The sequence below is a fragment of the Nematostella vectensis genome, chromosome 7, assembly GCF_932526225.1.
Source record: "Nematostella vectensis chromosome 7, jaNemVect1.1, whole genome shotgun sequence".
Classification (NCBI taxonomy): domain Eukaryota; kingdom Metazoa; phylum Cnidaria; class Anthozoa; order Actiniaria; family Edwardsiidae; genus Nematostella; species Nematostella vectensis.
The window spans coordinates 17,657,643-17,674,208 of record NC_064040.1 but is presented as its reverse complement, the minus strand read 5'-3'; the positions used below and the strand labels follow the sequence as shown (position 1 = coordinate 17,674,208).

General features: G+C 45.2%; 1 protein-coding gene across 7 annotated transcripts in view; it reads left to right on the top strand.

The window, feature by feature from the left end:
• The window catches only part of LOC5510725 (thyroid adenoma-associated protein homolog), a 64,785-nt gene that overhangs the window by 17,106 nt on the left and 31,113 nt on the right, over window positions 1–16,566 (top strand). For all 7 annotated transcript variants that reach the window (XR_007312160.1, XM_048729859.1, XM_048729854.1 and 4 more), the window contains 13 exons: window positions 615–687; window positions 997–1,172; window positions 3,335–3,490; window positions 4,399–4,497; window positions 9,519–9,639; window positions 10,087–10,238; window positions 10,856–11,023; window positions 11,948–12,132; window positions 12,734–12,870; window positions 13,015–13,175; window positions 13,357–13,466; window positions 14,772–14,904; window positions 16,332–16,392. Coding sequence is in view for 6 of the 7 variants with exons in the window: in XM_048729859.1 (XP_048585816.1) it covers window positions 615–687; window positions 997–1,172; window positions 3,335–3,490; window positions 4,399–4,497; window positions 9,519–9,639; window positions 10,087–10,238; window positions 10,856–11,023; window positions 11,948–12,132; window positions 12,734–12,870; window positions 13,015–13,175; window positions 13,357–13,466; window positions 14,772–14,904; window positions 16,332–16,392 (1,732 nt within the window). In the remaining variant the exon portion in view is untranslated. The remainder of the gene's footprint in view (window positions 1–614; window positions 688–996; window positions 1,173–3,334; window positions 3,491–4,398; window positions 4,498–9,518; window positions 9,640–10,086; window positions 10,239–10,855; window positions 11,024–11,947; window positions 12,133–12,733; window positions 12,871–13,014; window positions 13,176–13,356; window positions 13,467–14,771; window positions 14,905–16,331; window positions 16,393–16,566) is intronic.

The window sequence follows — 16,566 nt, the reverse complement described above, 5'->3', positions numbered from 1 at the left end:
CTGTCAGGGACCAGGTTTCGCACACTTCGAAATTTTGAAAACTTGTTTACGATCTTTTAGGGGCATCATGACTGCTTGTCTGGATGTTGTGGGGAGTTGTCGAGATGTACGAAACCTGATTGGCAAATGTTGCGTAGTTCGCAGTTATATCCATCTCAATAAAGCACGAAATGGTCTTTTCCAAACATGAAAATTTGATAGCACTTGAAAAAGTTCGAACATGATAGCAAACAAAATCTTTTTATATTTTATCTGAGGAATTCCAAACTTCTAATCAGTCTATATATTTCGGGTATATTTTTGTACCTTAACCCAGTCAACACCTTAAACAATGGGTAAACGAGTAAACAGAGCTTATGCATCCATAATTTAGAAAAATGGGTCTTTGTTGATTGGTGCTCTGCGTGCTGGGTGCTTGTTGATTGGTCAGCTGCGTGCTTGGTCCTTGTTGATTGGTTCGCTGCGTGCTTGGTGCTTGTTGATTGGTCCGCTGCGTACTGGGTCCTTGTTGATTGGTTCGCTGCGTGCTTGGTGCTTGTTGATTGGTCCGCTGCTTGCTTGGTTCTTAGAGCTGCGCTGGACGCATTTTTTGCATGGTTTGTTCATTGTTGCAGCATTGTCTACCGAAACTACTAAAGTGCTGCCCTGAGAGTCTTCACATCATGATTACACAGCTGCAGTCTGCAGGTATCGGTTAAGTCTCGGAGCCGCCATTTTGTCCGCCTAGCAAATATTCCAAGATTCCAATTTGCTGTTTTTGGGAAGATATTGTGATATTTCCGAATAAAGTATAAAACTTGAAATAAAATTTGAAATGAACTTTGTTAAGCCGCGCGAGAGCTGGAATGAGGTATAGTATAAATAGTTATTTCAACTGCTACCGATGGATGGGAAGCATAAGCTTTTTCGATATGGAATGAAATGCCTGCGAGCAGAGCTATGGCTGGAGACTGATAGCCGTTATCTTCCTTTAAGTAAAATATTTTTTATTTATAGGAACACGTTGTGAAAATGTAAAGGCGCTAGTCACGTGTCTTAAGACTGCAAGGAGCCTGGGGTTGGTGAAAGTTAACGAGGAGAGCTGGACCGAGAGAGAAGTAATGTCAGATGTGTGGGGAGGGGTAGTGTCTGTTGACGTCCTGCAGAAAGCTCTTTGTCACACAGATGATCAGGTGAGCAGTATGTCATTTGGAAGAGAATGGTGAACTACAAATAGTAGTCGATAACGGTAACGTGCCGGTAACGTCATCCACTCAAAGAAGTAGGAAGGCGACCACCTATATGAGCACGGATCACAGCTCTGGTTTCAAATCATTGTTTTTGGTGAAAAGATGAATATGAGAAGCCGAAGGTGAACTCACAGAGTACATGCAAGAGCCAGAAACGGAGTCTGTCATAAGAGATTCAAAAGCGCCAAAGATTGCCCCCTCCACTTATGCCCTCTCCAGCGATACCCCCTCCACCCATGCCCTCTCCAGCCATACCCCCTCCACCCATGCCCTCTCCAGCCATGCCCCCTCCACCCATGCCCTCTCCAGCCATACCCCCTCCACCCATGCCCTCTCCAGCGATACCCCCTCCACCCATGCCCTCTCCAGCTATACCCCCTCCACTCATGCCCTCTCCAGCTATACCCCCTCCACCCATGCCCCCTCCAGCCATACCCCCTCCACCCATGCCCCCTCCAGCCATACCCCCTCTACCTATGCCCTCTCCAGCGATACCCCCTCCACCCATGCCCCCTCCAGCCATACCCCCTCTACCCATGCCCTCTCCAGCTATACCCCCTCCACTCATGCCCTCTCCAGCGATACCCCTTCCACCCATGCCCCCTCCAGCCATACCCCCTCTACCTATGCCCTCTCCAGCTATACCACCTCTACCCATGCCCTCTCCAGCCATACCCTCTCTACCCATGCCCCCTCCAGCCATACCCCCTCTACTCATGCCCTCTCCAGCTATACCCCCTCCACCCATGCCCTCTCCAGCTATACCCCCTCTACCCATGCCCCCTCCAGCTATACCCCCTCTACTCATGCCCCCTCCAGCCATACCCCCTCTACCCATGCCCTCTCCAGCCATACCCCCTCCACCCATGCCCCCTCCAGCCATACCCCCTCTACCTATGCCCTCTCCAGCGATACCCCCTCCACCCATGCCCCCTCCAGCCATACCCCCTCTACCCATGCCCTCTCCAGCCATGCCCCCTCTACCCATGCCCCCTCCAGCTATACCCCCTCTACTCATGCCCCCTCCAGCCATACCCCCTCTACCCATGCCCTCTCCAGCTATACCACCTCTACCCATGCCCTCTCCAGCCATGCCCCCTCTACCCATGCCCTCTCCAGCTATACCACCTCTACCCATGCCCTCTCCAGCCATACCACCTCTACCCATGCCCTCTCCAGCCATACCCCCTCCACCCATGCCCTCTCCAGCCATACCCCCTCTACCCATGCCCTCTCCAGCTATACCCCCTCTACCCATGCCCTCTCCAGCCATGCCCCCTCTACCCATGCCCTCTCCAGCTATACCACCTCTACCCATGCCCTCTCCAGCCATACCACCTCTACCCATGCCCTCTCCAGCTATACCCCCTCTACCCATGCCCTCTCCAGCCATGCCCCCTCTACCCATGCCCTCTCCAGCTATACCCCCTCTACCCATGCCCTCTCCAGCCATACCACCTCTACCCATGCCCTCTCCAGCCATACCCCCTCCACCCATGCCCTCTCCAGCCATACCCCCTCCACCCATTCTTCCTCAACCAAGGTCACCTTTTTAAAGACATGTGTTGCTATTGTTGCCTTGTGTTTTGTTGCTATTGTTGCCTTGTTCCTTGTTGCTATTGTCGCCTTCTGCTGTTTTGCTATTGTTGCCTTGTGCTGTGTTGCTATTGTTGCCATGTGTTGAGTTGCTATTGTTGCCATGTGTTGCTATTGTTGCCTTGTGCTGTGTTGCTATTGTTGCCTTCTGCTGTTTTGCTATTGTTGCCATGTGTTGCTTTGTGCTCTCTTGGTATTTTTGCCTACCGTGTAGATCTATTGTTGCCTTTTGCTATTGTTGCCCTGGTGCATTTTCATCGCTTCCTTGTCGTCTTGTAATGCTATCGTTAAAGTTGCCTTTTTTTTTTTTTTTTGCGTGGAAGTGCCCTTTTGGTGCTCTAGGCGACAGCAATAATCATTATGGTAAAAGTAAAAGTGATGTAGATGGTGGTGGTGGGTGGTATGGGTAGAGACGATGAGCTTGATAAATATTTGTCTCCGGTAGAGCTACCTACCATGGAGCTGAAATACTTTGCTGACTGCCTATTGTTTTCTTTGTTGCGTGACAGTGCCGTCTAGACGCCCTAGGCCTTTTGTGCGACAGCCCTCGCACGACAGAGTCCGTTAGCGTGACAGATATGCGCCTCTTGAAGACCTTTCTACAACTTAACATCAATAGCCAATCACCCTCGTTCAGGCAGCAAAGCGCTGCACTCCTGAAAAAGGTTGGCCAAAGCTTCTATTTACTTTTCGTTTGGATATAATTTTAGTCCGAGGAAAGCTGGAGGGAGGGGTTCAATTGGGAATAGAGGCGCAAAAGAGTGGTACAAGAGTGGTACAGCTTACATCATTACACTAGTCTGACCGAAAGTTTATCACGCAGAATTGCTTGAATATCAATGAGAAATAATTTTTGCTTGGCAGTAAGAATGAAATTGTGGGCCGACATTGAAATTAGGGGATATCATGTATCGCTCTCTCTGTCTTTGCAAAATTCATTGTTGATTCTTTAATGAAATCAGGGGTTTTAAGGGATATAAGGGCAATTGGTCTTTGATTTCATTTCATTTGGCGACATTTATGGCTTCTACGGTGTAGATCTATTATTGAAAATATATATTTAGTATATTTGCCGATCAGATCGTCATTTTAGCATTGCATATTCTTTTCTATAGAGATTTATTTCGCCTCTGCTATTAAGCTAATTAATAACAATAGTTCAAGATGGCAGCCATATAGAGCGACTTGGAAGGGTTGGCCCGCCTAAAAGTCTCTACAGCCACTCCTACATAAACTTACATTGACATCAATTTATCTTAGGAAGGTAAAAAAATGGCAAGCTCTCAAATTGAACAAGCATCTTTCCAGTCACTGGCTCCCGAACTAAGTGCGATCGAGGACTGAGTCTTATAATAGATATTTAAACCATACATATGATTTTTGTGACGTCATGTATAGTGTTTACTTTGTAAAAATTCTCCTGGATCTCTTACCGAGATCGAAGCACAGAAATCACACCATGAACAATACAAGAGAGAAAATGTTAACGTTTCACACCCTAGCCAGTTTTCGATGAGCCGTTTTGGTATGGCCTATATTGAGAGCTTCTGATTTTATCGTCTTTTTGTACCAGCTGCTCCTTAGGATGAGGGAAGGTGTTCGTCTCTCTGTGCGCAATCTGGACAGAGACAAAAATATAGAGCTCCACAAATACAAGCTTCACGCATACACGGTAAGTATAGTGGCTTGCTATGTTCCTGGTCTCTCTCGTCTACACGGTAAGTAGAGTGGCTTGCTATGTGCCCGATCTTCTCTCTCGTCTACACGGTAAGTAGAGTGGCTTGCTATATGCCTGGTTTTCTCTCTCGTCTACACGGTAAGTAGAGTGGCTTGCTATGTGCCCGATCTTCTCTCTCGTCTACACGGTAAGTAGAGTGGCTTGCTATTTGCCCGGTCTTCTCTCTCGTCTACACGGTAAGTAGACTGGCTTGCTATGTGCCCGGTCTTCTCTCTTGTCTACACGGTAAGTAGAGTGGCTTGCTATGTTCCTGGTTTTCTCTCTCGTCTACACAGGAAGTAGAGTGGCTTGCTATGTGCCCGGTCTTCTCTCTCGTCTACACGGGAAGTAGAGTGGCTTGCTATGTGCCCGGTCTTCTCTCTCGTCTACACGATAAGTAGAGTGGCTTGCTATGTGCCTGGTCTTCTCTCTCGTCTGCACGGGAAGTAGAGTGGCTTGCTATGTGCCTGGTATTCTCTCTCTTCTACACGGTAAGTAGAGTGGCTTGCTATGTGCCTGGTCTTCTTTCTCGTCTACACGGTAAGTAGAGTGGCTTGCTATGTGCCCGGTCTTCTCTCTCGTCTACACGGTTAGTAGAGTGGCTTGCTATGTGCCCGATCTTCTCTCTCGTCTACACAGTAAGTAGAGTGACTTGCTATGTGCCTGGTCTTCTCTCTCGTCTACACGGTAAGTATAGTGGCTTGCTATGTGCCTGGTCTTCTCTCTCGTCTACACGGGAAGTAGAGTGGCTTGCTATGTGCCCGGTCTTCTCTCTCGTCTACACGGTAAGTATAGTGGCTTGCTATGTGCCCGGTCTTCTCTCTCGTCTACACGGTTAGTAGAGTGGCTTGCTATGTGCCTGGTCTCTCAGGTCTACACGGTAAGTAGAGTGGCTTGCTATGTGCCCGATCTTCTCTCTCGTCTACACGATATGTAGACTGGCTTGCTATTTTCCCAGTCTTCTCTCTCGTCTACACAGTAAGTAGAGTGGCTTGCTATGTGCCCGATCTTCTCTCTCGTCTACACGGTAAGTATAGTGGCTTGCTATGTGCCTGGTCTTCTCTCTCGTCTACACGGGAAGTAGAGTGGCTTGCTATGTGCCCGATCTTCTCTCTCGTCTACACAGTAAGTAGAGTGGCTTGCTATATGCCCGATCTTCTCTCTCTTCTACACGGTAAGTAGAGTGGCTTGCTATATGCCTGGTCTTTTCTCTCGTCTACACGGTAAGTAGAGTTGCTTGCTATGTGCCTGGTCTTCTTTCTCGTCTACACCGTAAGTATAGTGGCTTGCTATGTGCCTGGTCTTCTCTCTAGTCTACACGGTAAGTAGAGTGGCTTGCTATATGCCTGGTTTTCTCTCTCGTCTACACGGTAAGTAGAGTGGCTTGCTATGTGCCCGATCTTCTCTCTCGTCTACACGGTAAGTAGAGTGGCTTGCTATTTGCCCGGTCTTCTCTCTCGTCTACACGGTAAGTAGACTGGCTTGCTATGTGCCCGGTCTTCTCTCTTGTCTACACGGTAAGTAGAAGGGCTTGCTATGTTCCTGGTTTTCTCTCTCGTCTACACAGGAAGTAGAGTGGCTTGCTATGTGCCCGGTCTTCTCTCTCGTCTACACGGGAAGTAGAGTGGCTTGCTATGTGCCCGGTCTTCTCTCTCGTCTACACGATAAGTAGAGTGGCTTGCTATGTGCCTGGTCTTCTCTCTCGTCTGCACGGGAAGTAGATTGGCTTGCTATATGCCCGGTCTTCTTTCTCGTCTACACGGGAAGTAGAGTTGCTTGCTATGTGCCTGGTCTTCTTTCTCGTCTACACCGTAAGTATAGTGGCTTGCTATGTGCCTGGTCTTCTCTCTAGTCTACACGGTAAGTAGAGTGGCTTGCTATGTTCCTGGTTTTCTCTCTCGTCTACACAGGAAGTAGAGTGGCTTGCTATGTGCCCGGTCCTCTCTCTCGTCTACACGGGAAGTAGAGTGGCTTGCTATGTGCCCGGTCTTCTCTCTCGTCTACACGATAAGTAGAGTGGCTTGCTATGTGCCTGGTCTTCTCTCTCGTCTGCACGGGAAGTAGATTGGCTTGCTATATGCCCGGTCTTCTTTCTCGTCTACACGGGAAGTAGAGTTGCTTGCTATGTGCCTAGTCTTCTTTCTCGTCTACACCGTAAGTATAGTGGCTTGCTATGTGCCTGGTCTTCTCTCTAGTCTACACGGTAAGTAGAGTGGCTTGCTATATGCCTGGTTTTCTCTCTCGTCTACACGGTAAGTAGAGTGGCTTGCTATTTGCCCGGTCTTCTCTCTCGTCTACACGGTAAGTAGACTGGCTGGCTATGTGCCCGGTCTTCTCTCTTGTCTACACGGTAAGTAGAGTGGCTTGCTATGTTCCTGGTTTTCTCTCTCGTCTACACAGGAAGTAGAGTGGCTTGCTATGTGCCCGGTCTTCTCTCTCGTCTACACGGGAAGTAGAGTGGCTTGCTATGTGCCCGGTCTTCTCTCTCGTCTACACGATAAGTAGAGTGGCTTGCTATGTGCCTGGTCTTCTCTCTCGTCTGCACGGGAAGTAGAGTGGCTTGCTATATGCCCGGTCTTCTTTCTCGTCTACACGGGAAGTAGAGTGGCTTGCTATGTGCCCGATCTTCTCTCTCGTCTACACGGTAAGTAGAGTGGCTTGCTATTTGCCCGGTCTTCTCTCTCGTCTACACGGTAAGTAGACTGGCTTGCTATGTGCCCGGTCTTCTCTCTTGTCTACACGGTAAGTAGAATGGCTTGCTATGTTCCTGGTTTTCTCTCTCGTCTACACAGGAAGTAGAGTGGCTTGCTATGTGCCCGGTCTTCTCTCTCGTCTACACGGGAAGTAGAGTGGCTTGCTATGTGCCCGGTCTTCTCTCTCGTCTACACGATAAGTAGAGTGGCTTGCTATGTGCCTGGTCTTCTCTCTCGTCTGCACGGGAAGTAGAGTGGCTTGCTATGTGCCTGGTCTTCTCTCTCTTCTACACGGTAAGTAGAGTGGCTTGCTATGTGCCTGGTCTTCTTTCTCATCTACACGGTAAGTAGAGTGGCTTGCTATGTGCCCGGTCTTCTCTCTCGTCTACACGGTTAGTAGAGTGGCTTGCTATGTGCCCGATCTTCTCTCTCGTCTACACGGTAAGTAGAGTGACTTGCTATGTGCCTGGTCTTCTCTCTCGTCTACACGGTAAGTATAGTGGCTTGCTATGTGCCTGGTCTTCTCTCTCGTCTACACGGGAAGTAGAGTGGCTTGCTATGTGCCCGGTCTTCTCTCTCGTCTACACGGTAAGTATAGTGGCTTGCTATGTGCCCGGTCTTCTCTCTCGTCTACACGGTAAGTAGAGTGGCTTGCTATGTGCCTGGTCTCTCAGGTCTACACGGTAAGTAGAGTGGCTCGCTATGTGCCCGATCTTCTCTCTCGTCTACACGATATGTAGACTGGCTCGCTATGTGCCCGGTCTTCTCTCTCGTCTACACAGTAAGTAGAGTGGCTTGCTATATGCCCGATCTTCTCTCTCTTCTACACGGTAAGTAGAGTGGCTTGCTATGTGCCTGGTCTTCTCTCTAGTCTACACGGTAAGTAGAGTGGCTTGCTATATGCCTGGTCTTCTCTCCCGTCTACACGGTAAGTAGAGTGGCTTGCTATGTGCCTGGTTTTCTCTCTCGTCCACACGGTATGTAGAGTGGCTTACTATGTGCCTGGTCTCTCTCGTCTACACGGTAAGTAGAGTGGCTTTCTATATGCCCGGTCTTCTCTCTCGTCTACACGGTAAGTAGAGTGGCTTGCTATGTGCCTGGTCTTCTCTCTCGTCTACACGGTAAGTAGAGTGGCTTGCTATGTGCCTGGTTTTCTCTCTCGTCTACACGGTAAGTAGATTGGCTTGCTATGTGCCTGGTCTCTCTCGTCTACACGGTAAGTAGAGTGGCTTGCTATATGCCCGGTCTTCTCTCTCGTCTACACGGTAAGTATAGTGGCTTGCTATGTGCCTGGTCTTCTCTCTCGTCTACACGATGAGTAGAGTGGCTTGCTATGTGCCCGATCTTCTCTCTCGTCTACACGATATGTAGACTGGCTTGCTATGTGCCCGGTCTTCTCTCTCGTCTACACGGTAAGTAGAGTGGCTTGCTATATGCCCGGTCTTCTTTCTCGTCTACACGGGAAGTAGAGTGGCTTGCTATGTACCTGGTCTTCTTTCTCGTCTACACCGTAAGTATAGTGGCTTGCTATGTGCCTTGTGTTTTCTCTCGTCTACACGGTAAGTAGAGTGGCTTGCTATGTGCCCGATCTTCTCTCTCGTCTACAAGGTAAGTATAGTGGCTTGCTATGTGCCTGGTCTTCTCTCTCGTCTACGCGATGAGTAGAGTGGCTTGCTATGTACCTGGTCTCTCTCGTCTACACGGTAAGTAGAGTGGCTTGCTATTTGCCTGGTTTTCTCTCTCGTCTACACGGTAAGTAGAGTGGCTTGCTATGTGCCTGGTTTTCTCTCTCGTCTACACGGTAAGTATAGTGGCTTGCTATGTGCCTGTTCTTCTCTCTCGTCTACACGGTAAGTATAGTGGCTTGCTATTTGCCTGGTCTTCTCTGTAGTCTACACGATAAGTACAGTGGCTTGCTATTTGCCTTGTCTTCTCTCAAGTCTACACGATAAGTATAGTGGCTTTCTATTTTTTTTTTAATCTCTTTTTGAAGTTCTTTTGTATGAGTGCGCATATGCTCCAAATCTCTTTCCTGCTTTCTTGCTGTATATTTCGTCAATTGGCATCATCCGTGTGACTGAACATGCATAATAAACACTTTAAACAAAGAAATACCTTCCAAGAAAAGCTCTCTCCCTTCTATATTCTAGTTACCATTTAACGACGCATGTCTAACGCTTTGTTGATGTTTTTTTTTTTGGTCGATTTACAATATGTAAAAACACCGCAATAAATACTGGGCGAACCAGCATGCAATTCGCGCTGTATATTTCTTGTTTGCAGCGTTTCCTTCAATGGTACAGCAACCTGCTCTTTTCATCACTGTTTCCTGGAGCCTCGTTTGCACGTCTCACTACATCCCTTCACGGACTGAAGCTGCTCGCCTCCATATTCACGGACAGCGGTAAGATGTCTCGTGATTACCCAGCATACATTGCAGTATTAAAAGATTTGACGGACTGATAGTATCGTTCAGTGAAATTGTGAAAAATCAGAATGTTCTCGCATTTATATTCACTAAGAGTACCACGTAACGGTCCACCCCCTCTCTGTCTCATACTTACCCCGAATAAGACTGCACAGCTTGGGGTTTTTCCACCTTATACCATGGACCATATAAAAAGGGTTTTTCCACCTTATACCACAGACCATATAAAAAGGGTTTTTCCACCTCATACCATGGACCATATAAAAAGGGTTTTTCCACCTTATACCATAGACCATATTATAAGAGTTGCATTTTCCCTCAGTGCAAGGGCAGAAAATAGCATTGCGCCAGACTTGCATCCGACCTAGTTTGTTTTGTATTTTTTTTTATCTACCCACCCTGTTACCTCTTTATATTTCTCAGATTCCAAATATGGCTCGTTTCATTTTCATGACGTCATGCACCCTTGTAACATCCGGGGCCTGATGAAATGCTTCAGCGACACATATGACGTCAACAAACAGTTGGCATACGACCTGCTAACGTCATGTCCACGTGACTTTCTACCATTTCAGGTATTGGTCAACGTCGTTATGTGTTTTCATTCTTTGAAGTATAATTTTTCTATTTTTTAATATTTTTTTATAATGTTTCTACATTTACGCTCTGGGCTTCAGACTTGTGTGACGGATCTTTTACTGCCGCCAGAAAAATTAAATAATTTTTGCATTTCCGTTGCAAAATAAATCCAATGAAAATCAATTTGAACTTTTATCTATCCCACCCTAAACAGCTTTATTTATTTGCTTATTTGAGTATATAAAATGATGCATAGAAGGTTGAATATTAAGAGTTTTAAGGTTTGGATATTAAAATGCAAGTTGGATCCAGGTCTTTAGATGAACAAGCAGGATGAATGGATACCAAATGTCAACTCTTTAAGACTTTACTTAATCGATCGTCCATGTTGGGGACTGCATCTGTCCACGAAATCAATTAGAGAAGGAATACCACGTTGAGCGTCATCACAGGTCGACTTAATCCTAGCCGTGCAACGAGTTATTATGCACAAGTTATTATGGATAAAATATTGAGTTTAACAAATGCCACAGCCGAAGTTTTTGTTGTGCGCCTCTCTGCAAACTGTTGAGTTATGCCATTTTATAACCAATTAAATTTGTTTTGTCTTTAGAGTGCTGAGTCCTTAGAACCCTTGCTTTTGATGGTAGAGCAACTTGTTACCAGTCCCCGCGCCGTCGACGCGTCCACAGCTAGCGTGTACTTAAAGATCCTTGTAGACCGCTGTATGGTGCCTTTGTATCCTGAGAGTGCCACTGAGTACCTTGCTGGGGACCCAAAGGTAAACACTGAATATCTTGCTGGGGACCCAATGTAAACACTGATTACCTTGCTGGGGACCCAAAGGTAAACACTGATTACCTTGCTGGGGACCCAAAGGTAAACACTGAGTACCTTTCTGGGGACCCAAAGGTAAACACTGAGTACCTTGCTGGGGGCCCAAAGGTAAACACTGAGTACCTTGCTGGGGACCCAAAGGTAAACACTGAGTACCTTGCTGGGGACCCAATGTAAACACTGAGTACCTTGCTGGGGACCCAAAGGTCAACACTGAGTACCTTTCTGGGGACCCAAAGGTTAACACTGAGTACCTTGCTGGGGACCCAAAGGTAAACACTGAGTACCTTGCTGGGGACCCAAAGGTAAACAGTGTACCTTGCTGTGGACCCAAAGGTCAACACTGATTACCTTGCTGGGGACCCAAAGGTCGACCAAATGCGCCAAGGCAACACATGCCCGTGTTTAGAGTGATCACTTCGTTTGTTTATCTCAAAATTTTTGTCTGTTTGCAAATAAAAAAATAGTTTGAAATTTGTGGCAATATTTCGCTGTTTGGTTTGTTTAGTTACTTCTTGGTTATGGTTGCTGTGCTTCTCAAACCAACACGTTCCTGTTGTTCTTTTTGATTGGCAACCCAGTTCTCTACGACCACTTCATTAACAAGAAGTGTAGCGCGCGAGAAATTCACGTGATTGAATAAAAAAAAAACGTTTGTAACCCGTAATATGTTTAATGATAGAGTATGATTTATAGGTCTTGTCTCTGTCAATTATATGACTTGTACGTCTTTTCTTTGTCTGCTTTAGATTTATACGTCTTTTCTCTGTCTGCTATATGATTTATATACGTCTTTTCTCTTTCTGCTATATGATTTATATACGTCTTTTCTCTGTCTGCTATATGATTTTTACATCTTCACTAACAGACCACAAGGATCTCCGACAATCCTCTCAACCAGCGGCAAGCGTTTAGCGTATTGTCTGCTCTCCTATCAACCCTGACGTCACAGGCCTCAGTTGCCAATGAGAGTCTCGTTCTTGCGGCAGCACGTGCCCCAATGCACGGCGCGGTGTTTTGCTTACGTACACTGCTCACGCACGTGAATCTAAGGTTAGTTGACGTGATTCAACAGTTAGCCGAATATGTAAATATATAGTATAAGAGAAAAAGGAGAAAAACACGGAAACATCATTTTGATGATCATTTCTAAAACATGCACCCTAAACTGTATATGGTCATCTTCGTATAAAATACCCATGAGAAATCACAATTTCTCACGATTCCCTTCTCTACAAGTTGTTTATTGCCTCAAGGCTGGCTCCTTGTGAAATTTTCGGGAAAACGTTTCATGCGCGCTCATTACACGACACTCACTTTGTGAGTCAATCAATTTGATTTGTCTCTTGCCCTTATGGGCCACAAAATCAGGTTCTGACTGTATTAAAATAAAACCTTGAGTGCCAACGTAACTGAAACCTACAAGAAAGCAGGCAGCAACAAACTCAAGTCGACAAAAAAATTAGAGATATAACCGCGAAATTAGATTAGAATTGATATTAGATTTTAGACTTGATTTCTAGCTAAATGTGTGCTCAGTCGCTATAGCTTTAAAGGGTTTTAAAGGGTATCTCAACTTATGGTTTTGCCAAGGACAGGTAGCGGCAGTGTTTTATGAATTTTTAGACTTTTATGTAATTCGTATTTTTCTCAGAAATGTGGAAAGTGCAGGTTCTTGGAAGCATCTAGTTTCCAGGCTGCTGACTGAGCTATTCGTTGTCGCTGAGTTGGTTTTTCCGGTCGTTACCAGTTCCTCTCCTGAAGGTCATGTGATTGATGACAGCATTAATGGTAATCTCCTTTCCTACGCTTTGTAACACGTTTAGGTTATAATAGTCCTGCTGCAGGACTTCAAAAGCGAGGCCCTGCAATACAATCACCAAAACGCCTGTTTCGCCTGCTACTAACTCAAAACTTCATTATTTTTTATTTAAGATGATGTTGTTGCCGCCTCAGCTGAAAAAAGTCCCGTATTCACGCCCTCGTCCCAGGCCCTTCTCGTATGCTGTTGGCGCACTATGAAGGAGGTTGCACTTCTCCTTGGAGACCTGGTACAGAATGTTTCTGATGACTCAGGTCTTCTGACGGCGGATCAGGTCAGGGTTTAGCTAAGGAGAATTATGTGATCGCTTTGAACAACATCTTTTTATACTGCATGTTGTAGTGGTATTTAAAGCTCTCTACCCTGTTTACACACTAAAAAGAATTAGAGGGATGGCTCCCCCTCTCTAATCAGTATTCATCCTAGCGTTTTTTGTAAAGACCATTTTTGTACAGGTCAAGAGGATCGGGGATTTCTTCACTGCAGTGTTGCTGACCAGTAAACATCGCGGAGCGTTTGAGCTGGCATACACTGGCTTTATGAAGTTATGTGAAGTGCTATGGAGGTAAATGGGTTTAACACAACATGCTCCCCAACTAGTCTCACCTGGAATTGTATGTAGCACATATGTATGCCCGAATTCTTCAAAATAGCACCTTTTTTGCGTTCAAGAAAGTAGCAGGGTCCTGAAACTGTCCTGAATTTGTTTTCACGGAGATAATAATTCAGTGGACCTGCAAGCTATAATTACTAGGATATCTGTTATAGCCCAGTCATAATATGCAACTGTTCTCCAACAAATCTGCAAAATTGCAGAGTGCACAGGAAGCCCAAACTTTAATTCTTGTTAAGACTTCTCGGCATGTGATTACTGTCTGCCATATTGAAATTTGAAATCTCACCAGAGAATCGTTTTTATTTGTGAAGTTGAAAAGGCAGGATTTACAATTTTATTACTGCAAATGCAATCAAAGCTTTGCCATCTATAATGTTCTTATGTAAAGTCGTATCAAAATGTATTTTTAACCCCGTATTCCATCGTGGAAAGATTTGCGATTCTACACGAGACGGGGGCACTCGACTACTCCAGTCTGCCCTGAAGAAGTCTTAAAAACAAAAATTCCAGCTTTTTCCAGTTTTTGGTGTCCATATACACCAAAAACTGATATTCGACTCTGCCAAATTTTCGTCTGTAATAAGACTTTGTCAGGGTAGACTCCTTCAGTCTGGCAAAGTAGAATACCAGTTTTTGGTGTATTTGTATTTATTCTTCTGGTTCACGAACACGTATATTTGGGCTTTTAGTATTTACTGATATACATCCAGATATTCTATATAGCCCTCTCATTTGGCACCGAAATGTTTTTGTCTAGGAATAAAGAGGTCTTATTGTTTCCTTTGTCCTTACAAGTGAAATTATAAATGCCATAAACAATGGATGGAGTTATATTGTTTGTATTCACGATTCACTTTGGTTGTAACAGCCAATTTAATCCTAACAGATGGTAAACTATTGAGGGCAGTCAAAGCAATTTTAACCCCAACCCCCATTTACTTTTACGGAGTCCTCTCCCCGCCTGGAAAGCTGTTGTTTCCTATGTTTCTTTCCCCAATCAGTGTTAAAATACGGTTATTACACATTTTGTGCTTTTATAATCAAATGTTTTTTTTATGGTAGAAAAAAACATTGTTTTTGTCATACATGTCACAACACAGGGGCCTAAATTGCAAATGCACATACAATCCTTCAAGTATCCCAGTCAACCCTGCGCGCAGGGTCTAGTTTGCAAATAAACAACTTTTGGTTCTAGTGCGAACGCAGCAGTCAAAACCTGTAAATTACAATATAAGTTTTTAATTTGTTTCCTAGATGCAGAGACGCAGATCTTCGAGGCCTCCCGCTAGCCTGGTTGGATGGACTCATGTCCGATATCTCGACCACCGTTCCGTCCGATTTCCTTAGTGGCACAAGACGCAGTGCAGGAGTACCCTTTTTTGTACAGGTGCCACTTCTACTACCACCCCTATCACCACTTCTATCACCACCCCTATCACCACTTCTATCACCACCCCTATCACCACTTCTATCACCACCCCTATCACCACTTCTATCACCACCCCTATCACCACTTCTATCACCACCCCTATCACCACTTCTATCACCACCCCTATCACCACTTCTATCACCACCCCTATCACCACTTCTATCACCACCCCTATCACCACTTCTATCACCACCCCTATCACCACTTCTATCACCACCCCTATCACCACTTCTATCACCACCCCTATCACCACTTCTATCACCACCCCTATCACCACTTCTATCACCACCCCTATCACCACTTCTATCACCACCCCCTCACCCTGCCCCCTTACTCGCTAACAGCGCAAACATTGTCCCCTGTGCAGTCCCTTCATTATTTATTGATATATAATATAAAGATATATAGCATATTTGTATGCCAAATATTTTAGATAGAATACATAAGCAACCGCTTTATTTCTACCCAAAATGAAAACAGCAGAGTCTACATGCAATAAGAATAGTATAATTTTAATCAGTATAAAGCAAAAAAAAAAACATTTTTTTTTCAGCCAATACTTTACTCTTTTTTATTATTATTATACTCAAATTTTGTTCTTTTTCTTACTTGTACATATTTTTTCTGTTCTGTGTTATCTTACACCCTGGGTAGCAGAGGCTCCAAGCCTCGCTACCAAAGAGCCGCAAATCGGCGCCAACGCGATCCGCGAACCGCGTTGTAGTAGTGTTATCTTCATATAACAGCTGGAGTAGCTGGAGTGCTGAGTTCTGGGAGGGTATTGAAATGTTATATGGATATGGTAAACTGACGAAGAGACACACATGGACACAAATACAAGCACACAGACTCACGCATGTTCAACAAGCTAACAAAAAACTGAACTAGAGCAAAACAAAGCAGGAAAATTTAGTGAGGAAGAATTCCAATACGTTGAGACTAAAATACTACTCATTTTTTTTTTATTTAAACGGATTTTGACATTTCAGACCAGACTTTGACTCGCACAATTCGAAGTTCGAATTCGTAGTTTCGCTTGGGTGTTTTTACGCAAGTCGTGCTGTATTTTCTTATATGAGAATACAATACATGAAAAGAGCAGTGTACAAGATGTCTTACGCGTGAATAAGTTGGTATATGAAAAGAGCAGTGTACAAGATGTATTACGCGTGAGTATGCTCATGCGTACTTTGCGGGCGCTCGCTGGATCCTCGGGCATGGAGCGTGCTAAGTTGTATGAAGATTAGCGAGAGTTGAGAGTCATTTCTAGAAAAAGATTGAATAAACACAGGGCGCCCGCGCGATGACCAAAAAGTAGTATAGCTATATACCATTTGTCTATACCTATGAAGGCTCCGCTATCAAGCTTCCATCTTCTTTTATAGGCGGTTGTTACCACTGAGCCGTTTGCAGCTGGAAAAGCGTCATTCAAGCGAGTTATGCGAGGTAGTGAAACAATCCTCACCAGCCTCATTGTGCTCGTATTAAGTTATGGGAGATATCTTATATACTCGCACTAATGAGGCCGGTGAGAATAGTGACATATAGATTTGGGCATTGCCTAAAAGCGGAGCCAGAATATCACACTCCCCCCTCTAAAACTTTAAATATTTAAGTTCT